The 23,148-nt window shown below is 36.8% G+C and overlaps 2 protein-coding genes, 1 long non-coding RNA gene and 1 pseudogene across 5 annotated transcripts; 2 read left to right on the forward strand and 2 right to left on the reverse strand.

The window, feature by feature from the left end:
* The first annotated feature begins 1,232 nt into the window (after positions 1-1,232).
* Positions 1,233-4,514, forward strand: LOC132614507 (uncharacterized). The gene is made up of 3 exons (XR_009572321.1): positions 1,233-1,960; positions 2,861-2,926; positions 3,873-4,514. It is a non-coding gene; the product is annotated as an uncharacterized LOC132614507 (long non-coding RNA).
* A 3,763-nt stretch (positions 4,515-8,277) lies between these two features.
* LOC132614902 (F-box/FBD/LRR-repeat protein At1g13570) lies at positions 8,278-13,412 on the forward strand. Of its 2 annotated transcripts, none has more exons than XM_060329460.1 (4): positions 8,278-8,449; positions 11,619-12,455; positions 12,569-12,727; positions 12,815-13,412. In XM_060329460.1, exons 2-4 carry the CDS (start codon positions 11,643-11,645, stop codon positions 13,109-13,111), a joined length of 1,269 nt encoding a protein of 422 aa, XP_060185443.1. In that variant the 5' UTR covers positions 8,278-8,449; positions 11,619-11,642; the 3' UTR covers positions 13,112-13,412. The 2 variants fall into 2 exon arrangements, with proteins under 2 accessions (XP_060185443.1, XP_060185444.1); XM_060329461.1 differs by lacking the exon at positions 8,278-8,449 and adding an exon at positions 8,450-8,580.
* A 2,012-nt stretch (positions 13,413-15,424) lies between these two features.
* Positions 15,425-17,934, reverse strand: LOC132613210 (protein NSP-INTERACTING KINASE 2-like; annotated as a pseudogene).
* A 386-nt stretch (positions 17,935-18,320) lies between these two features.
* LOC132614954 (protein NSP-INTERACTING KINASE 1-like) lies at positions 18,321-22,765 on the reverse strand. Of its 2 annotated transcripts, XM_060329503.1 has the most exons (11): positions 22,256-22,765; positions 22,037-22,166; positions 21,858-21,929; positions 21,624-21,767; positions 21,470-21,538; positions 21,318-21,377; positions 20,953-21,050; positions 20,375-20,524; positions 19,937-20,278; positions 19,104-19,483; positions 18,321-18,877 (listed from the first exon to the last, which is right to left on the reverse strand). In XM_060329503.1, exons 1-11 carry the CDS (start codon positions 22,344-22,346, stop codon positions 18,557-18,559), a joined length of 1,857 nt encoding a protein of 618 aa, XP_060185486.1. In that variant the 5' UTR covers positions 22,347-22,765; the 3' UTR covers positions 18,321-18,556. The 2 variants fall into 2 exon arrangements, with proteins under 2 accessions (XP_060185486.1, XP_060185487.1); XM_060329504.1 differs by lacking the exons at positions 21,470-21,538; positions 21,624-21,767; positions 21,858-21,929 and having other exon boundaries at positions 22,256-22,764.
* Between the last annotated feature and the right edge of the window lie 383 nt (positions 22,766-23,148).

Genomic DNA, 23,148 nt, shown 5'->3' on the forward strand with positions numbered 1-23,148 from the left:
ATAAGTGTGTTACGATTTGATATGTTTGTCTGTCTGGGTGTCCAAGTAGGGCACCAGTCGCGGCCCACGGGGCTGGGTCGTGACAGAAGTGGTATCAGAGCGGTTTGTCCTCGGAATGTCTACAGACCGTGTCTAGTAGAGTCTTGTTTATCGGTGTGTTGTGCACCACATCTATAAACAGGAGGCTACAGGACATTTAGGATGTTACCTTTCTTTGGATCTTAGATCGTGCGATAGAGCCAGCCGTAGGAAATGAATTCCCTTTTGTTACTAACCCTTGATTTCAGCCGAAGAACGGTATCGACAGAAGACAGTGATTGATGATATGGGAAGCTACACAGTGCGCAGGTAAGTAATGGTGCGAAAGAGGTGTATTGGAGAAGTTATTTGAAGTATGATGGAAATATAAAGTTGAAGGTTGAAAAGAAAATAAACCGGGAAATGTCACCGGTGCCGTTTGAGGTGGGCATGTGAGGTAAGTCTCGACATCTGTATACTTTTATTTGTAATTATTAGCCCTGTGTGGCTACGATGTGATATGATATGATATATAAATACATATATGTGTTGGCCCTGTGAGGCATGGTTGGTATTTTCTGTGTACAGGTTTTGGAATAGTAAGAAATACAGAGGAACCTCTGCCCAAATATTTCCGGGAATAAGTAAAAAGGAGAATGAAATATAGGTTCATAATGTGCCTTGAAAGTTTATACCGATGGGGCAAGACCAATCAGAAAAGGTGAAGGGTTAGGTACGCCTAGTCCGCAGGATGTAATATGAAAACCATAAGGATTGTTATAGAAGTGAGTGAAGCCTAGCAAGGAAGTAACTAGAGGATATGATGTGATTAGTGTGAAACGGGAAAGCAAATATAAAATAAGAAAGACTTACAAAGTTCTATAGGGAAAATTTAGGATAAAAGTCAAGTGGTAACAAAAGTGAAAGCGAACACAGGAAGAGGAGGATTAATTGGAAGAAGAAGGAGTCAAGTTAAGACTAAGCGCACAAGGAAGAAAGTAATATTTCAACGGAAGAGCTCGCAATACAACTGACAACGGACAGCGAAGTAAGAGGAGAGTGAAGGCAATGACGTGGAATTATTACCTCGGGAAGCAACAGAAAGAGGAAATATTACAGGAATGACTATGTAAAGACCTGGAGTACGTTATAATGGATTAAAGCGAATCAACCAATGAAAGAGGCACGTGAGGAGCATAATCAAAAAAGAGAACACTTGAGTAAGTATTGGGAGTTCAGGACCAGTTTAACATTCGAGGACGAATGTTCTAAAGGGGGGAAGAATGTTATACCCCGTATTTTTATACGTCAAATTATTCATAAGTTAATCGACATAAGTTAAGGACGGGATTATTTTGGGATATGTAATAGGAACTTTTAATTCTCAATTTTAATGAGTGCACGAGTGTTTATAAGTTTCAACTAGTATGAAAATATTAGTGGAGATTAGAGATTTATTTAACTATGATTAAGTTATTAAGTGGCACATATTGATTAATTAAAGTTAACCAAGTAAATTAGTGGGACATGTGTCAATGTTATGGGCTACATATATATGGTCATAAGATGACTCATAATACACCATTTCATTCACAAAATTCATCCATCAAAATAGAGTTAGTGAGAGAAGCTCTCAAACTAGAGAGAGAGAGAGAGAAGTTCGGTCACTGTTCACGACGCCGGAACTGTTCACGGCGGCTACTGTTCACGCCGGAACTGTTCACGACGGCGGAACTGTTCACGACACACTGTTCACGGCGTCACTATTTACGGCCAAGAGGAGAAAAATCCAACCCCATTTCTAGCCTTCCCAAAAATAATTCCTTGGTGTTAACCCACTATTTGGAGGTCCCTAAGTAGCGTGGAAGCATTATTGGAGCGATCAAACCATCCATTTTTGTAAATCGCAAACCCTAACTTTCTTGTGGAGTAAAGAACAAAGGTAAAAATTTCTATTGTTTTATGGGATATAAATGTTTTATGCATATTGTGGTATGTTAATATGGATGAAATTGGTGAAATATCGTATGTTGGAAGTGGGTTGTGTGCTTGGGGAGTTAGCCGTGTAAATGGGGGTGTGATTGGGTTAATGAATAAAAAAAAAATTGTAGCATGCTTGATTGTTGTAGAGTGGAGAAGAGAATAAAAATCATTAATATATGTATATGTGTGTAGTGTGGCCGTGTATAGCCCCAATGTTTGGCAAAGGATGAATCAATATCGCTTAGTGTTTTAGTTGTCGTCGTTATGAATTCTAGTTTGGAAATGAGAGTTTAATGTCCCAAATTGATATGGTGAATATTGCGGACTGATTTGGAGAATTTTGTGAAATTAATGCAATCTTTATATTTATGAGAATTATATCGTTATAGTGTAGATTGTTGATACAAATCTTGACTTGAAAATGCGGAATGTGGTAAAGGGGCTGCTCTCGGTTTTGGGGCTGTTTTCGGCCCAATTTGGAGAAATTGTTGGATCGTTGGAAATATTATGTAAATTGTTTAGAATGTTCTTGAATGTTGTTAGTATGAGTTTGGGTTAGTATTTGAATGTATAGGCGTTGATGTTGGCTTGAAGGTAAGCCATTAATTGAATATTTGGAAAGTTGTCGAATGATGAAAAAGAGAGTATTAATGTAATATTGTCTTTCGGATTGGTTATTGGAGTTGCTAGGTTGGTTATTGTGGTTGTTGTTGTTGATTTTGAGCGATTTAAATTCTCAGGATGGCCTATTTACAGGGGAAATGCTGCCGAATTTTCCATAGGATTTAGAGTTAGTTTGGAATGAATAATTGCTTAAGTGCCTATGGTTAATATTGGATATTCGTTGGCATATTTGTAGACCTTGAGGAGCCCGAGGCGTAGATTGGGATTAACTTTAGATCGGCTAGCTTGGAGTGCGTACGAGGTATGTAAAGTAACCTCCTTTCTTTTTGGCATGTCTTAGTTTTACATAGGCTAAATTAGAGCCTTAAGGAAATTCCAAATCCGAAATTCGAGCATGTTTTGATTCGTATATGTTCTTTGGCACTCTTATGTATGATTTGATGAAATATGAACCCTTATGTCTTTGAAATAATCGTTTTCCGAATTTTGCATAAAAAGGGTTCACTTTAAAGAAGTTCGTAATTTTTGGAATGCCATACCTTTCACAAATATGCTCGGATTACTCAAATATTTTTGTAGAAGTCTATATGACATATGATATGTATGTTTTCTATAGGCGGGCCCGACTCGGGTAAATACCCACCCGTGGGTCCCGCGACTTTCCTTTATGAAATTTGGAAACTTTGGAAAGAATTTGTTAAGACTATTATTTCGATTTTCAAATATGATCATTTTTACTTATGTTTGAATTTATGATAATGATTTTATGCATATGACTACTCACGACTCTACACGTGCGTTCTGTTATATCTTTCGCCGGTTCCCGGGCCGGTTCTGTTATCGTGCGCACTTTGATATACTCCGAAGTTATGTTGTGTTATGGTTCTCCGAGCTACTCGCTAATGAGGGTCGGGTTCCACATATATTTGGTGTTATGCTGTGTATGGCGTTATGTTGTGATGTGATATGTGACGGGGATACGGAGATTTGAAACTTTCTGGTGTTATGCTGTGTTATGGCGCCATCGACGGGAGGGCGACCATATTCTTCTGTACCCTATGCATGACTTACATGTTTGAAACTAAACATTTTGATATGATTGGATTTGTACTTATGTTCGGCACTTCTGCTTCGTTTATGTCTCAGGTTTGTTTTCTGTATATTCTGCTTTGCATACTCAGTACATATTTCGTACTGACCCCCCTTTCTTCGGGGGGGGGGGGGGGGGCTGCGTTTCATGCCCGCAGGTACAGACGCACAGTTTGGTGATCTACCCATTTAGGACATCCTCTTCTGCTGTTTGGAGTGCTCTTCTCATTTCAGAGCACACATTTTGGTATACATTTGTTCGCTATGTATATATGTATTTGTTCAGGGGTACGGCGGGGCCCTGTCCCGTCATATGATTCTGTCGGTCTGTTTAGAGGTCTGTGGACATGTTTGTGGGTTAGGGTCTTTCTGTATGGATGTATGTACATGTCGTTTGGGCGATCCCATACGCCGAGGCGGCCGGTCCGCATATGTTGTTTGGGCGATCCTATACGCTGAGGCGGCCGGTCCGCATATGTTTATATATTGCTTGGTTAGCCCTGTGTGGCTTTTGTTGGTATTTTCTGCGTGCAGGGTATATTGGATAGTCCGTAAAACAAAGGAAACTCTGCCGAAATTTTTCTGGAAATTACCTAAATCTGAAATAAAGCCTTGTCGGCGTACATATATATCTGCATACGGTTGCGTTGAGATGTGTTTGAACAGTTTGATATAGTTTGAGACGGCATATAGTAATTATGGCCGTATATGCTATCTGTTTGTGATTTGATTTGGATAAGTGTGTTACGATTTGATATGTTTGTCTGTCTGGGTGTCCAAGTAGGGCACCAGTCGCGGCCCACGGGGCTGGGTCGTGACAGGAATCATCAATGCATGTCAAAATCATATATCGTATATGCATATAACAGATCCCGGCCCTCTATTGCGGGACGCGGTGAACAGAATCATCACATGCCATCCTGGCCGCCATCCCCATATCATCATAACATATGTACATATAACAGAACCCGGCCCGCAAGGGAGAGGGACGCGGTGAACAATGCAGAGGAAGACGCACGATAACAGAACCTGGCCCGGGGCGCAGTGAAGTACATACTGAAGCTTGCACGAGCAGAGTAGTGCGAAACCATATGCACACAAATCAAAACTCGATAGATACGTACACTAACTGACATCTGAAGGCTCAGAAACAAGTTTCGGGTCAATCCAACTTAGTATAGGAATGTTACGAGCGTTTGAAGTACAGAACCTTCTACGTACATTTCAGAAGCCATTTTGGAAAATCAAAGCAACAATCATGTTAAGTACCTTCCGAATATCGTTATGGATCAACTCAGATAGAGCTTCTGGAACCATATGTGCGTATCAAAATGTATCAAAGACTCGATGGGATAATCAAACGTACTATCATTTGAAAATCAAAACTTTAGTCATATCAATTTTCTTTCGAATGTCATTCGGAAACATACAGAACCTTTACAAACGTTTCAAAGCAAATCCGAGATCTTTTTCGAAAGTTAGGGACATTAAAACTTACAGAACTCTTTTAGGAACAAAACTCTTTACGCTCATCTCGTTATTCAACCATACAATAAGTTCAAATATATCGAACGTGCTCATGTTAGGAGTGAATAAGAATCATACACAGACTCGGAAACATATCAAATAGAGCTTCGGAAATCATAGATACATATCAAAAAGGTGGATACAAATCATAAACAAATTCGGAATCACAGAATAGAGTATCCCCAAGATGCATATCATACCTTATTTGGCTCTAAGACATGCCAAAAGAAAGAAAGGGTAAGCCTTACATACCTGCTCCACGTCCTATTAGCTACGCTTATTCGTCCAAACTTGCTAGTCTACATTCAAGAGAATTGACATAATCATTAGATCCATCGACATATACTCGTCTTAGTCTTTCAAATGGATTCATTTATATTCTACCGAAATTTCGGCAGCATTTCCCCTGTAAATACAACATCCCCGAGAATCTAACTCGGCCAATTTATCAACAACAATCCGAGAATTCAACTCGGCCAAATTATCAACAACAATATCAACAATCACATTTCCTTTCTTCCAAATTCATAAACTACACCAACAATCTATACTTTAGCAATAACATTCATACAATTGTAAGGAACCATACTAATATCACATTATCTTCTTCAACAATCCCATAACGATTACAAATTCATTTCAATCCATTAAACCTTCATTCTCATCATGGAATCCACTTCTATAACAATCAAAATACTAAATAAAAATTAGTTCATCATTCCTACACCACGTGACATATACACGGCCAAGCTTCACACCACACGGCCACAACAATTTCAACTTCAATTGAATTATTAATCTCTCATTTTCACCATAGAATCCATGACGACAACAACCAAAACACTAGATAAAATAATTGGCTCATTATTTCTACACAACACACATATACACGGCTACAACCAATACTCCCATATTTCATGAATTTCATTCATTCCTACATACTACAACATGCACAAATCACCCATAACACATGAAAGAGAAGATTAAACCTTACCTTTTTCTTCACTTGTACTTCTTCCTCGGCCAAGGTCCCAAATTGCACCAATACATGTTTTGCTTGCTCCAACAACCACTCCACGTTAAAGAGGGCCTTCCATTTGGTGGAAATACTAGAAGAAAACAATTTTTCTTGATCAATTTCTATGGCACCATTTTTGGAAGCCATGGCCGAATGGCCCTATATTTTTTTCTCTACGTTTTCTTCTTGAAACTTCATGAATAATTTGTCTTGCCTTGTAAGCATTTGGTCTATATATATAATTATTGACCAAGCCTTGGGTGGGGTCCACTCCCACACCACACGACCACAAGTGGTCCTTCAAGAATTTTCTTGAACACTTTGTGAATTTCCCGTTTTGCCCCTAGCCTTTCACAATATTACCATACTAATAATATTCATAAATAATATTCATAACAACTTGTACATTAAAATAATTTTTGAAAATGGTCTTGCCCTTAACTTACCACGACTATCTCGAAATATCCGAACGTACAAAATACGGGCTATAACAGGATGGGATTAAAAAAATATGAATTTGAAGGATTGGTGGTGGTGAAATGTGAATATGAGTTGGTGGAATAGCAGCAGTAGTAGTAATAGAGTTGGTGGAATGGGGTGGAGGCGGGCTGGTACTACTACTACTGATGTAGTAGTAGCAGCAGCAGTAAAATTACTAATACTCCCTCCGTTCAAATTCATTTGTCCACAATTATTGGAGGATTGGTGGTGGTGAAACTGGTGGCGATGGTGGTGGCGGATTGATGGTTCCGGTGAGATGGGGTGGTGGTGAAATGGACTGGAGAAATTTTCTTCATTGTTATTAAACAATGAAGAAATTGCACGAACTGCCCTTCAAATGGACTGGAGAAATTGAAATTGCACGAACTGCCCTTCAAATGGACGTTTAAAAGAGATTTGGGTGATGTTAGTGATGGGGTAGTGGTTGAGGGAGTAGTGGTTGAGGGGTTAGTGATGGAGAAGATGAGAAGAAGAAGGGTGGCGGGAGGGGGGGGGGGGGGGGTGAGGGGTTATTTATATTTTACAATAAAGGAAAAATAAATTAACTAAAAGAAAAGAAAAATAATTTAAAATTTAAAAGAAATCTGATTTGGCGCTGACGTGGCAGGCGAGTGTATTACACTTTCCATTGTGCAAGTGGTCATCAGTTTGCAAGGGTAAATAATTTCAGTTTTTAGATGTTCAGGTGTGTAGTAGGTCGCCTGTATAGTTTAGGTGTGATATCGACATTTTGGGTATAGTTTAAGGGTGATTTGATGTATTTTACCTAATAACAATGCATGTGTGATGTATTTCTTGAATTGGTATAAATATTGGATACAAATAAGTTTTTTTTGGTGAAGTATATTAGATTCAACAATTTAGACGTTGAAGTATTCTATTTGTTTTAATTTGTTTGTCTCATTTTTTTTCAATTTTCTTAAAAAGGAATACCCTTTTCGTAATTTGATACAACTATCTTTATTTTCTCATCCCAAACCAAATTAAGATAAACGAATTAAATGGATGCAATACAATTTACCTTACGAGAAAAAAGGAACTATAACTAACAGATAAAAGGGCGAAGTATCTTTTGAAAGTTATTGATAGGTCCTTTTCGTTTATACATTTCGGCATATTTCGTTTTAATTTAAGTGTCTTACTTTTCATTTTGGTATGTAAAAAAAAAGTGTCTCTTTCTATATTTAATAGGTTGACAATTAAACTATTAAACATATCTTTAATTTAGGACCAAAATACTCAAAAATCTTTATTTATTTTTAAATTTTGTACTCAGTCAAACTAAGATAATTGTTTGGTCGGGAAACAAGTTATCCTAGGATTACTTATACTGAGAGTAATTATTTCACCCTCTCACAGAATAAAATAACATTAAAATCTCGAAATTAATTATACCATAATTTTATCCTAATCAAACATAGAATAAACTCATATCAAATTTAATCCGAAAAATTATTTATGGTTATCCATTATAGCAAACGAGCCTCAGAGCAATATAAACTTTTGGTAGGGCAAAAGTATAATTTAATGCATTTTCATAATTAGGGGAACATCGAGATTACAATAACTTGTCACCCATTTGCAGACATGCGCATCATTCTCCTGTCTCATGGCTTGATCGACGAAGCCGTCACAAGTTAAACAATCAGCTACCCCAGAATTCAACTACCCCTTCAAATTTAATCTCAGGTTTTTACCTTCTAAATTTGAATTGTTATTCTCTGATACTATACAACTTTATGTTAAATTTTACATTTTTATCATCTGGTTTGGAGATATCTGTTGATTTACAGGCCATATGGTGTAGATTTTAATCTCAGGTTTTACCTTCTAAGTAGGATTGTTATTTGCTTTATACTCTTTGTACTGTACAACTTTTTGTTAAAGATTACATTTTTTATTATTTTGGTGTCACTTATCAACTAAATTTGAATTGGGTTTGTCCAAAAAGTTGATGGGATTAGAGATATCTGTTGATTTATAGGCCATATGGTGTAGATGTTAAAAGTGGGTTTGTTAAAGATTACATTTTTATCATCTGAGTGTGATTAAATCAGCTAAATATGAATTGGGTTTTGTCCAAAATGTTAATATCTGTTGATTTATAGGCCATATGGTGTAGTAGATGTTAAGTTGGGGTTTGTTAAAGATTGCATTTTTATTATCTGGGTGTGATTAAATAAACTAAATTTGAATTGGGTTTTGTCCAAAAAGTTGATGGAGTTAGAGATATCTATCGATATATAGGCTATATGGTGTAGGCGTTAGGTTTGTTTGTTGATAGAAAAATTCTGGAATTAGGGATTATGGGTTTTGCAAACAGTGTTTCCTGATGTGGTTGATTCCAAATTGGAAAGGAATCAACATGATTCTGAAATATCTTTCTATCTATTTTGATGACAACACGTTCTACATATTCTTGGAAACCCAATTAAATTTGATTACCTATAGGTAATTGGTGCAAGGCGTGGAAACAGTCTCTTTACCTAAATGCATATGTCCACCCGACCCCTACCCTGCTCTGGTCAGATTAGCTCTTCGTGCACGGGTAAGCCATTTCTGCTGTGGGTAGGATTGTGGAAATAATAGTAGGAGTTATGCATTAAAAGGAAGGGTAGTTGTACAATTTCGAATTATGTCTCTTATGGGAGGTTATCTATTGGTTACCAGGCTTATGTAGGGGCTTTCTCTGCACATACTAAGCCCAAAACATTTCAAGAAGTTTCCCAAGACAGTAGGTGGATAGACGCTATAAAGCAAGAAACTAATGCACTTACGACGGATAACAAGACTTGGGAGATAGTAACTCCTTTTGAGATGGAAAGGAAAAAAAGGAGTTACTATCTCCCCGGTCTTGTTATCTGTAAGTGCATCAATTTTTTTTTTCTTTATAGCGTCAGCGATGCAACCAATAGGAGCTAAAGAGATTTACAAAATCAAAAATAAGTCCAATGGTGATTTGGACAGATTCAAGGCAAGGCTGGTGGCAAAAGGCTATGATCAACAAAAGGATTGGACTATATGAGATATTTTCTGCGGTGGCCAAGATGGTCATTGTCTCAGACTATTATCAGTTTAGCAGCCTCAAGAATTTGGCTTTTGTTTCAGTTGGATGTGAATAATGCTTTTTGAATTAGGTCTATGTGGATCTGCCTTAAGGGTTCCATAGTCAGGGGGAGTATAAAGTGTGCAGGTTTTTTAAATCTCTTATGGATTAAAGCAAACATCGAGCCAATGGAACATTAAGCTTACAAGTGCATTACTGAATTCTGCATACTAACAGAGTGCTCATGATCACGTATTGTTTACCGGGAGAAAGGGAATGGGCATAATCATAATCCTAGACTATATGGATGATTTACTCTTTACCAGGAATGGCATGGCACGAATAGAAGAAGCAAAACGCACCCTGCATAGTAAGTTCAAGGTCAAGGACCTGGGAAAATTGACGTACTTCCTGGGATAGATTACTGAGATCAAAAGAGGGAATGCTGCTTAATCAGAGGAAGTATGCTTTAGAACTCATTTCAGATACATGGCTGATTGGTGCTAAGCCCGCTAGCATACCTTTAGAGCCTAATTATAAGCTGACTACTGTGCATTATGGCAAGTATACTAGAAAAATGGAGACATAGAACTAAAAGATATCACTGGTTATCAAATAATGATAGGAAAGCTATTGTATTTGACCATTATTAGGCTTGGGATAAGCTTTGTAGTGAAAATTTTGAGTCAGTTTTTGCAGAAAACCAAGCAATCACACTTGGAAGCAGCAATGAGGATAATCATTTATATCAAAAGTTCGCCAGGTCTGGGAATTTTCTTCAAGAAAGGAATCACTAAACAGTTGACTGCCTTTTTTTTTTTTGATGACATGGGAACCCGCAGCCGCTACCCTTCGGGTGCGCACAGGGTAAACCCAGCTCCTGTGCAATAGCTCGCAAACCACACCGGAGAGATAATCTGGTTTTCTTTCTGCTGGCAAGGCATCTATACCGTAGATGTGCCGCGGAATCACCAATGAATCTAAGGCCGCGACGGGGACCGGGAGGAGCAAACAAAGAGAGCCCGCACTAGGCAAGCCCGGTGCGACGAGCTCGACCCAGAAGGCAAATCCCCAAATCCCCTACTGTTGTAGGCAGGGGGTTTCGAACCTGAGACCTCCATTATGAAAGCCCCATGCTCAACCAACTGAGCCACCCTTGCCGGTATTGACTGCCTTTTGGTGTATAGTATCTTTCTACTTTTGGTGTAAAGAAATAGGATTAGAAGATATATATCAGTTTGTAGATTTATTAAGATCACTGTAAGTATTTCTTTTACTCTTTCTGTCTTCAGTTGAAGTCTTTTTGATGGTCTCCAGCATATCCTAAATGCTAAGGAATACAATTTACCAGTTTCAAAAAAAAAAAAAAAGAGAGAGAGAGAAAGGATAGTTGTTTAATATCTTTTTTTTTTTTCATTTCTTTTAGTAGCTCACGTGGGTAATAAATATCTTCTCTCCTTGTTAGCTACACATTCACAAAGCAATCAACATCTTCCTTCTCTCTAACCAGCTTCATCACTTTGCATGTCTATGAATTGGACTGTGATCTAGTCATTTAGACTGAAATTCATTAGGGGGATAGGTTAAGAGGTTGTGTTATGTTTATTCTCCGTCCCATTTCTCCTTTTTCTTCATAATGAAGTGGTGTAGACGGAGAGATCTCATTAGATCTTGTCTAATTGGAAGTACTCTAAATGTTTTAATTATAAGGAAAAATAGTGTAACTTTTGCGGGTTTTCAGAACTGAATCTGTTCCAAAGATTTCAGTTCTCTTTACTGAATGCTGAGAGGTTGAATTTGATCTTTGTGCAGATATTATCCAACTGAAGTTGATGAATGGACACTGATTCAGATAAAGATTTAATAAGTGATTTGCCTCAAAGTATCATAGAAACCATCCTCATAAAAGTTCCATTACTCGATGCTGTAAGGACAAGCATATTGTCAAGAAAATGGAGATACAAGTGGGCAACCATTACACAGCTTGTTTTTAATGACACATGTCTGACTCCTTCCCATGACAAATCAATTATCAGTTGCAATCTTGTAAATTTCATTACCCGTTGCCTGTTTCTTCATGACGGACCGATTCACAAATTTGAATTGAATACTAACTACTCACCAACTTCTCCTGATTTAGATCAATGGCTACTTTTCCTTTCTCGTAAAGATATCAAAGAGTTGGTTGTTGATATAGGAGAAGATGACTGGTTTAGAGCACCTTCTTGTCTGTTCTTTTGTCCTAAGTTGACTCATTTGGTGCTTGTTCGATGTGAATTAAACCCTCCTCCAAATTTCAAAGGCTTCTTGTGTTTGAAGCACCTTAGTCTCCAGCAAGTTATCATTCCTCCACATGATATTGAAATTCTGATCTCCAGTTGCCCTCTTCTTGAGAGCTTGACATTGTCATATTTTGACAGTTTGGAGCTTACTATTCGAGCTCCAAATCTCAAATATTTGAATTTGGAAGGCGAATTTAAGGATATTCGGCTCGAGAATACTCCACATCTGGTTGGTATTTCAGTTGCTATGTATATGACTGATGATATAGCTGAGCACTTTGAACAAAGCTCAGGTTGCAATTTTGACAAATTTCTTGGTGGTGTTCCTCGCCTTGAGAGGCTTATTGGCCATATTTACTTCACTAAAGTAAGGTCTCTTCCTAAATTTCCAATAGTGGGAGCATAAAATACTTTCATGCATCTCTTTTCCTGGAAATGTTTTATCTATCTATAGTCTTACCCTCCTCTATATTTGTGCAGTATTTGAGTATAGGTAATGAGCAAGGAAGCTTTCCCGTTATGTATCAAAATCTGAAGTTCATTGAACTGTACCAAGTTAGTTTTGAAGACATGAAAGAGTTACTTGTTGTGCTTCGCTTGATTGTGAGCTCCCCTAATCTAGAGGAACTTCAAATATCAGTAAGTATATGTCAAAATGCTTGATTTCTTATTCTAAACAATATAGATTTTCACAATGTTCCCATTTATGCACCTTTTCTTTGTCAGAGTTCCTCAATTACAACTACGACGGATATTTATGATCTGGACTTTTGGGAGAAAGACTGGCCTGCTGACTGCACTTTCAGTAAACTGAAGATTGTGCATATGACTGATTTCTCCGGTCTTCCGCATGAAATCGCATTTATCAAATTCTTACTTGGACATTCGCCTGTTCTTGAACAAATGATTGTTGCTCCTACCATATATGTCACGGATAAAGTGGTGAAAATGTTGATCGATTTGTTAACTTTTCGACGGGCTTCTCCTCTAGCTACAGTCAAATTTGTGCAAGAGCCATTGTAGGATGCAGTTCGTTCATGTATAAGATGTATGTTCTTTCCTCGTTGTTGCTCCATTCTTTTCTTTTTGCCCCTATAGAAAAGAAAATTGATCTGTAACATGATATTTTCAGTTCACGGCTTTTTACTCTTATGGATTTCATACTAGATGTTTTGATTTTTCAAAAATTTTATACAATGTTTAGTCAGAAAAGATTTGTGTATTTGATATAGAGGAACAAATTAAAGGAGGAAAGGGCTGATATTTTGACATTCCTGGTAGTGAAAGAAAATGTCTATATACAAATAGTAGTATGGTGATTATATTCAGCGGTTAATACTTGCTTTTATTTTTAATTGTTTTTAAGATGTTTAGCTCATTATACCAAAATCTGCATATAACATATATGAGCCCGTTTGGCTTGGCTTATAAGTTGCTTATAATCTGTTTTTAACTTTTTTGAGTGTTTGGCTGGCCAGCTTAAAGTCATTTTGTGATTAAAATAAGCTCAAAAAAATAATTAGGCCCGTTTGACTTAGCTTATCTAAAGCAGCTTATAAGCTGAAAATAACTTATAAGTCAAAAAAAATAAGCTGGGTTACCCCAACTTATTTTTTCATATATAGATAGTTACAGCATTGAATAACTATGTAGGAATTGTTATGCCGTAAATAATAATAATATAGTGATTGTTATACAATGCCTAATAATATACTACAAATTATGATGCAAATTGTCACCTTTAATGACATTTTACCGGTAGATTCAGTATATACACTTATTCTTACGGTCCTGCATGAAATATGTACACGTTCTCGCATAATTATGCAGGGATGAAAATTGTTTAGTCTCAACATTCCAGTTTACTCCACAGCTTATCTTTACTGAGGCAAAGCTTCCAGAAATGTTTTAGTACTGCAGCTCTGTTCCAAATCATAAGATTGGTTATGTTGAGTCCTCCAGGAGATCTCGGTAAACACTGTGTTTCCAAAGTAATCATGGATTTGTTAGAACGTCATTACCTCCTGTCCATAGATAACTTCTACAGATAGCTTCAATCATGTAGATAACTTTTTTTTAGGCAAAATGAATAGTTGAGACCAAAAGGATTGATTAGCGCTCAATTCACTTTTTATAAGTTGGATCCTTTTTGCATATGATAGGAATTTAGAGGTCCATATAGGCATATAGTGATTCTTTCTACCATTTTTTTCGGTCAAGGGTTGGCATTGCATCACTGATAATCTGTGGGAGCTCGATGGCACACCTAGGTACCTGAATGGCAAAGAACCAACGGAGAAATTTAGCATCTGAATTATCTCTTGTTGGACAGCAACAAAGATACCACCAAAATATACAGAGCTTTTTCTCAGATTTGCAATTAGTCGAGATGCCTCTGAGTATAGTCTAAAACAATCAAAGATCATCTTGAAGACTAAACATCACCTCTACTAAACAACAGTAAATCATCAGCAAACCCCACCCCACCTAAGTAATTCCTAATTTTGCACACCTTAGATGGTACTTGAAACCAAATTAGGTGTCCAAAGTTTTCGGCAGCCTAGTGAGGTACTCCTTGGCCAGTACAAACAGAAAGGAGACATGATCAGACATTCTTATTATAAACTTCATAGCTTTTATTCTAATTATTTGAATTATGTATAAAATAAGTGTTGATTAACCAATTTTAGTGATAAAATTGATGTGAATAAGAATAACGCACACATCATACATTAAAAAAAGGAAACCGAAAAAAACCTCGAGCTTACGAGTAGGAGTAAAGGTCACTGTGAGTGTCTATGTAAACTAGCTCATTGGTAACTTGCTTCTAATGAGTTCTCAATTAGATTGTGCGTATTGTTGAAGACATAATTAAGCAATTAAAACTTAGAAGTGTGCTCCTTGTAACAGCATAAGCTTTAGATGAGATGGACACAAAACTCAATAGTGTGCTCCTTTTAACAGCTTAAGCTTAAGATGAGATGGACACAAACTTTTAACATGATATCGGAGTAGATATTTCGCCGCATCTCATAAAAAATAAAAAATAAAAGAATCACGTGAGGGGAGTGTTGGAGACATAATTAGCAATGGCGACATACTTCAATACGTATAATTTTTGTATATGAATTGATCAATTAGCTAGAGAACTGTATTCATATATATATATATAAAAATAAAAAATCATCCCATAAACATTTTCACTCAACTAGGAAGCAAAAAAGAAAAATGACTCCAAGGCTACGAAATTCAGTTCACAAATTATCTTTTACAGTTAGAATGTATAAAATTCTATTTGCATATTCCGTATGATCCTATAAACAAGTTCAATATCACAAAGGTTCTTGTTTCTGGCATTCTGTCTCGAATGCTCTTTAATTTATCATCTTGGACCTGATAATTCCATTGCTTGTACAAGCAATGAAGAGTCATCGGTGAGATCAAAGTATCTTTCCGAAGAGGAAAAGTCATTGGCTCTGCATCTTGTTGGTTCCGCTTTTTGAGAAGCTTCCCACTTCTCCGCTAGTCCATCTCCTTCAAGTATTCTTACAACTTCCGACATTTTTGGCCTATGACTTGGGTGATACTGAGTGCACAATAAAGCTACTTGTACCATTTCCTCTAGCTCTATCCTATCATAGTCGTCTTTAAAATCCTTGTCCTCCAACATGTCTAGTTTTTTCTCCTGGTGAATCTTTCTTACCTGCAAAAAGAAACAAGTCCTTAGGACGGTTCCAAGATTTAAATATGGTCGTTGCATCTCTTAATATATATACATATAGAGTCCATATTTTGGATAATGAAATGCACGTGCACTTGGTATAAGCAATCTATGTTTTTGTGTCATGGAATCATGTCTAGGAATTTGTTACATTTACCCAATCAAGCATGGCGCCTTTCTGGTTTGCTGCTTTACCAAATTCCAGAGCTCTCTCAGTGATCAATTCTAGCAAGAGAATACCAAAACCAAAAACGTCCGTTTTATCAGAGGACTGTCCTGTGGAAAGGTACTCCGGAGCTATATGTCCAACCGTTCCCCTAACTGCGGTTGTGACATGTGAATCGTGATGATCCAAAAGTTTTGCCAATCCGAAATCTCCCACAACAGCCTCACAATCATCATCAAGTAATATATTTGCAGCTTTACATCCCTGTGAATGATCTTTGGATCATACTGCTCATGCAGATATAATAAACCCCTAGCAGCTCCCAGAGCTCTTCCTTTTCTTGTACCCCAATCCAAGGTTGGTTTGGCTATAAGAAATAACAACTATGATCGGAACATATAAGAAGAAAAAAGTAATTGTAGGCTAAGAGAGAGAAGTAGATATTGAAGGGGTTCTCTAGAGCTTTTAATTAAGGCGTAATTCTTGTAGTTGTATTAGACGACTAGTTTTTAACAAATTCATTTACTTGGATGATACTTGTTTAAACACAGAAGTCTAAAGCATGTAGAGACGAACCCAAAATTTTGAGTTTATGGATTCTGAATTCTAAAAAAGATGCAGCTTACTCGCTTCTGAATAAACAATTTAATACATATTAAGTGAATTTCTTAGTACAAATACATAATTTTGACCAAAGCTATTGGGTTCTGTCGAACCCGTAGCTTTGTCTCTAGCTCTGCCCCTTATAACATGCAGTCTTTAACATGATGAAAAGATTACCTAAAGAGCAGCAGTTTTTGGATATCTTACCTTTGAGACACGAAGCTACACTTCCGTTAGACATCTAAGGGTACACGAAGCTACACTTCCGTTAGACATGTAAGGGTACATGAGCAACCTTTCAGTTGACGTGATGCAAAATCCATAAAACCGGAGAAGTTTGCGATGCACTGCCAGGCTGATCAACGCGACTTCTGTCTGAAACTGCGGATGGCCTCCAGCTGCATTTCCATCTTTGAGCCTTTTCACAGCTGCAATTATTCCGTCACTAAGACGACCTTTATAAACATGACCAAAACCGCCTTTCCCTAGTATGTTCTTGCTGCTGAAGTTGTTTGTTGCAGCTTGAAGTTCCATAAACTGGAACCTGCTTTAAGTTTCCTAAGCACACTTATTCATGATGTTGTTCTGCAATTTATGAACAATTACGTTTATAAGAGGATCGCCGAGCTAGAACTATACATGTTACAGTAACTTCAAATTGTTCATATCAAACAATATTATTCACCATGACTGTCAAAGAAAATCTGTTTATTGTGCTTTTGTCTCCACCGCAGAAAGAATCCAAACCCAACAATTAGTAGGCAGATGCACCCTAGACTTGTCCTAAAGGCTAAGGCAACCTTGTGAGTCTTTGGTTTTCCAGAAGGCTGAGTATCTGAGAGAGCACGCACGATTTTTGTCAGCAGAAAGAAACAAGTGAAGCAAATTTACTTCACAAACCTCTATGGCTAGTAAAATACCATAACCATTATATAGACTGAACTAGAAAAGATGTATATTTGTCAATCATTTGGCTAGGAAAATAAGGTTAGTTCTTACCCTGTAGATTGTTTAAAGAGAAGGAGAGGGGCATTGGTGTTGTTCCATTGCATTCTGGCTCTTTTCCAGTTGCACACATCATGGGATTCCCCAAAATGCTGTGTTAATAAGGTTAAAAAAGACAAATGAGTACAAATATCGGGCTTCACATACTGAAGACAGACCTCTCTATAACGTCTCGCTATAGCAGCCAAAAAATATCCAGACAAATGATGCCGTTATAGAGAGGTTTGACTGTATTAAGGCAAGGAGAAATTAAAGTGGAATACAGAGAATCCTTCAAGAGCCTTACTTGAATGTTTTGGCAAGCCTTGGTACAGGACCACTGAGATTTTTGAAAGACAAGTCCCTAAACATGCAAAACAGAACCCCATATGTATGTATGTATATATATATATATATATGTCTAAGTGAAGTACTAGAAAATATGAGTAACTCACAGAAAAAAGTCTAAAGGGAAATACATAAGTGACCCCATAAAGGTCACTGAATGTCTATGTAAACTAGGTCGTTGGTGTGCGTATTTTTGAAGACATAATTAAGCAATTAAAACTAAAACTTAAAAGTTTACTCTTTTTAACAGCTCAAGCTTAAGATGAGATGGACACACTTTTAACATGATATCGGAGCAGACATTTCACTGCCTCATCATCGGGGAAAAAAAATCACGTGACGGGTTGGAGACATAATTAACAATGACTACACACTTCAATACATATGATTTTTGTATCTGAACTGATCAATTAGCTAGCGAATTTTATTCTATTTGAATATATGTAAATAAAAAACATCCCATAAACATCTTCACTTGAAGCAAAAAAGAAAAATAACTCTAAGGGCTAAAATGTTGAGTTCACAGATTATCTTTTACAGTCAGGATGTATGATATTCTATTTGCATATTCTGTATGATCCTATAAACAAGTTCAATATCACACAGGTTCTCGTCTTGAAATTCCATCTCAGATGCTCTTAATTTATCATCTTGGACCAGATAGTTCCATTGCTTGTACAAGCAACGAAGAATCATCAGTGAGATCAGAGTATCTTTCTGAAGAAGAAAATTCGTTGGCTTTGCATCTTGTTGGTTCTGCTTTTTGAGAGGCTTCCCACTTCTCCGCTAGTCCATCTCCTTCAAGCATTCTTACAACTTCCGACATTTTTGGCCTATGACTTGGGTGATACTGAGTGCACAATGAAGCTACTTGTACCATTTCCTCTAGCTCTATCCTGTCATAGTCATTTTTCAAGTCCTTGTCCACCAACATGTCTAGCTTTTTCTCCTGGTGAATCTTTCTTACCTGCAAAAAGAGACAAATACATAAGTCGAGTCCAAAATTTAAAGAACGTCGGTGCATCTCTTAATACAATGTACATATACATATACCATATAGAGTCCATTTCAGATAGTGAATGCATGTGCACCTACTACTTATATGAACTCCCTCCCGTCCATAGTTTTGGTATAAACAATCTAAGTTTTTGTTTTGTGTCGTGGAATCATGTCTAGGGATTCGTCATACTTACCCAATCGAGCATGGCACCTTTCTGGTTTGCTGCTTTACCAAATTCCAGAGCTCTCTGACCAGTGATCAATTCTAGCAAGAGAATACCAAAACCAAAAACGTCCGTTTTATCAGAGGACTGTCCTGTGGAAAGGTACTCCGGAGCTATATGTCCTACAGTTCCCCTAACTGCGGTTGTGACATGTGAATCGTGATGATCCAAAAGCTTTGCCAATCCGAAATCTCCCACAACAGCCTCACAATCATCATCAAGCAATATATTTGCAGCTTTTACATCCCTATGAATGATCTTTGGATCACACTGCTCATGCAGATACAGTAAACCCCTAGCAGCTCCCAGAGCTATTCCTTTTCTTGTACCCCAATCCAAGGTTGGCTTGCCTGTAAGAAATAACACCTACGATCAGAACATATAAGAAGAAAAAAGTAGTTGTAGGCTAAGAGAGATAAGTAGATTTTGAAGGTTCTTTGGAGCTTTTAATAAGGGCGTAATTCTCGTAGTTGTTGTATTATACGAGTAGTTTTTAACAGATTCATTTACTTGGACGATACTTGTTTAAAAACAGAAGTCTATAGCATGCAGAGGCGAAGCCAGAATTTTGAGTTTATGAGTTCTGATTATAAAAAAGTTGCAGCTTGCTGGCTTTTGAATGAACTATTTATACATATTAACTATTAAGTGAGTTTCTTAGTACAAATACAGGATTTTGACCAAAAGCTACTGAATTCTGCCGAACCCGTAGCTTTCTCTCTAGCTCCGCCTGATAGCATGCACGATCTTGAACATGATGAAAAGATTATCTAAGGAGAAGAGCAGTTTTTGCATATGTTTACCTTTGAGTCGTGAAGCTACACTTCCATTTGACATGTAAGGGTACACCAGCAACCTTTCAGTTGGTGTCATGCAAAATCCATACAACCGGAGAAGATTGCGATGCACTGCCAGGCTGATCAACGCTACTTCAGTCTGAAATTGCTGATCGCCTCCAGCTGCATTTCCATCTTTGAGCCTTTTAACAGCTACAATATTCCCATCGTTGAGACGACCTTTATAAACATAACCAAAACCACCTTTCCCTAGTATGTTCTTGCTGCTGAAGTTGTTTGTGGCAACCTGAAGTTCCTTAAATTGGAACCTCCTTAAGTTGCCTAAACACACTTGTTCATGATGTTGTTCTGCAATTTATGAACAATTTACGTTTATAAGAGGATCGATGAGCTAGAGCTTTACATTACAGTAACATAAAATTGTTTATGTCAAATAATACTCACCATTACTGTCGAAGAAAATCTGCTTATTGTGCTTTTGTCTCCACCACAGAAAGAATCCAAACCCAACAATTAGAAGGCAGATGCACCCTAGACATGTTCCAAAGGCTAAGGCAACCTTATGAGTCTTTGGTTTTCCAGAAGGCTGAGTATCTGAGACAGCACACAAGATTTTCAGCTGGGCATGAATTACACACATTTACATGTTTTTATTAGAAGGAAAAAACAAGTGAATCAAATTTACTTCATAAACCTCTATGGCTAGTAAGCCATAATCATTATATAGACCAAACTAGAAAAAAATACTCATTCCGTCCCAATTTATGTGAAGGAGTTTGATTGGGCACGGAGTTTAAGAGAAAAATGAAGACTTAAAACTTGTGATCTAAAATAAGCCACAAAATTTGTGCGGCTATAAACCATTTCATTAAGGATAAAATGGGAAGTTTGAAACTAAATCGTTACTAAATGTAGAAAATGTCATTCTTTTTTAGACTGGCTAAAATGAAAAGATTGTCACATAAATTGTGACGAAGTACCATTTATCTATCATTTGGCTAATAAATAAGGTTAGTTCTTACTCTGCGCATTGTTTAAAGAGAAGGAGAGAGGCATTGGTGTTGTTCCATTGCATTCTGGCTCTTTTCCAGTTGCACATATCATGGGATTCCCCAAAATGCTGTGTCAATAAGGTAAAAATTACAAATAAATACAAATATCGGTTTCATTTACTAAAGTAAGACCTCTATAACAACATTTTACTATAACAGCCTAGTTTTCTTTGGAACCGACATTTCTATTACTATGATATATGATATGTTCCCTATAACAACATCTCGCTATAATAGCCAAAAGATATCCAGACAAACGACGCTTTTATAGAGAGGTTTGACTTGTATTAAGGCAAGGAGAAAGTGGAATATAGAGAATCGTTCAAGAACCTTACTTGAATGTTTTGGCAAGAAGCCTTGGTACAGGACCACTGAGATTGTTGAAAGACAAATCCCTGAAAATTCAAAACAGAACCCCATATAAATATGTTCAATTGAAGTACCAGAAAATATGAGTAACTCACAGAAAAAAGTGTAAGGGAAATACATAAGTGAGAGTTGAGTCATATTAGCCAAGTCCGTAACAGCTCCAGTTAGACTGTTATTGTTTAATCTCCTATAATCAAAATTTAACAACACAATCATTAGTCTTTAATCCAAAAAACTTGTTTGTATCAGATCTCAGTGTTCTCTTTGCTTACAAGTATTGGAGGCTTTTCAGTTGAGCTAAAGAGGAAGGGATTTTGCCGGTTAACTTGTTATCTGAAAGATCAATTGTCTTAAGTTTTGGAAGCATTCCAAGCTCCAAAGGAATTGATCCTGATATATTATTGCTCTGCAAAAGTCTGTTAAAACAAGACACTCATATTAACATCTAAGACTAAGAATTTAAAATGTTTTGATATTTTATTTCCTGCTGTTATGTTAGTACTTACACAAGTTCAAGGTGAGTCAAGTTGTGGATATATGGTGATATTTTGCCAGACAAACTTTGGCTAGGACTTGCCCTGAACAATTATTCATTCAACTACTTTCAGAATTCTTGTTAGGGGTGTAATAGTTTTAGAAATTTGCAAATAGTGTAAAGAAAGGCTAAGAAAACTGTTTTACTTACAGGCCAATGACATATTTATCACTTGAACAAGTTACCATATTCCAGCTACAAGGATCAACAGCATTTTCATCCCAGTTTAAAACATTATGAGGATCATCTAAAGCCTTCCTTATCTCCATCAAAGCTACCACTGCCAAAGAAAAAAAAAGTTCTTCAGATTTTTATCAGACTTATTGCATTCAAAAGAACAAAAGCCTTGAATATTTCACTAGAACTAACCTTCAAAATTTACACCATTTGGAGTAAGCATAGCATGAGCATAATAAGCCAAGAAGTTGAATAAGTACAAATAACCCAAAACAGCATTCATTTTTCTTGCTTTTACTGATTCAAGAATTCCAAGAAAAGGACTACCCACAGGGAAAAATGAGAGTTTTGATAAAAAGGATTTTTTTGTAGAGAAGATGTTTGGAAGTAAACTTTGTTTTGGTTACAAATTTCAACCTCTTTAAGTCTTAAACACACTTTCAACCAAGTCTCCTCTGCACTACAACCAACACATTAACATCTTAAAGCTTTGTGTCAGAGGGTCATAGTGGTTAAAAGTTAGAGCCAAAATAACATGCATGCCACTTTTGTTCAGCAAAGTAAAGCAAAGAATATATATAAGAAAAAGAAGAAAAAAAGGAAAAGCATGAAAAATTTGAACTATCTCTCCTAGTCTAGAGAAATTCAAAAGGTGGTAGAAAAAGAAAAATTCCTTCAATCATGCATTGTCTAAGAGGGAGGTGGACTACACACTATATATGCAGAATTCACTTTTTCAAGAATTTAAAAAAGGAATTTCAAATGCTGACTGTTAAGCACTATAATGATTATTATAGATGGATTTAATCAGATAACACTATGTGGGACAGGTGAGAGTTAGTGGTGTTGAGGCTTTAGATAAGAATTTAACCTTTATATACCTCCGCAACAACAACAACATATCTAGTTTATATATAGACAGTCTAAAAGTTATTTTTACTCTATCAAATTATCTAAAAGATAACACATAATTGTTCATGAAAGTGGGACAAATTGCCCTATTACTATTTTGTTAAAATACAATAATACTTCGTGTGTTTCAATTTATGTGACATTTTTTTCTTTTTAGTCAGTTTCAAAAATAA

This window comes from Lycium barbarum, chromosome 10 (genome assembly GCF_019175385.1).
Source record: "Lycium barbarum isolate Lr01 chromosome 10, ASM1917538v2, whole genome shotgun sequence".
NCBI lineage: Eukaryota > Viridiplantae > Streptophyta > Magnoliopsida > Solanales > Solanaceae > Lycium > Lycium barbarum.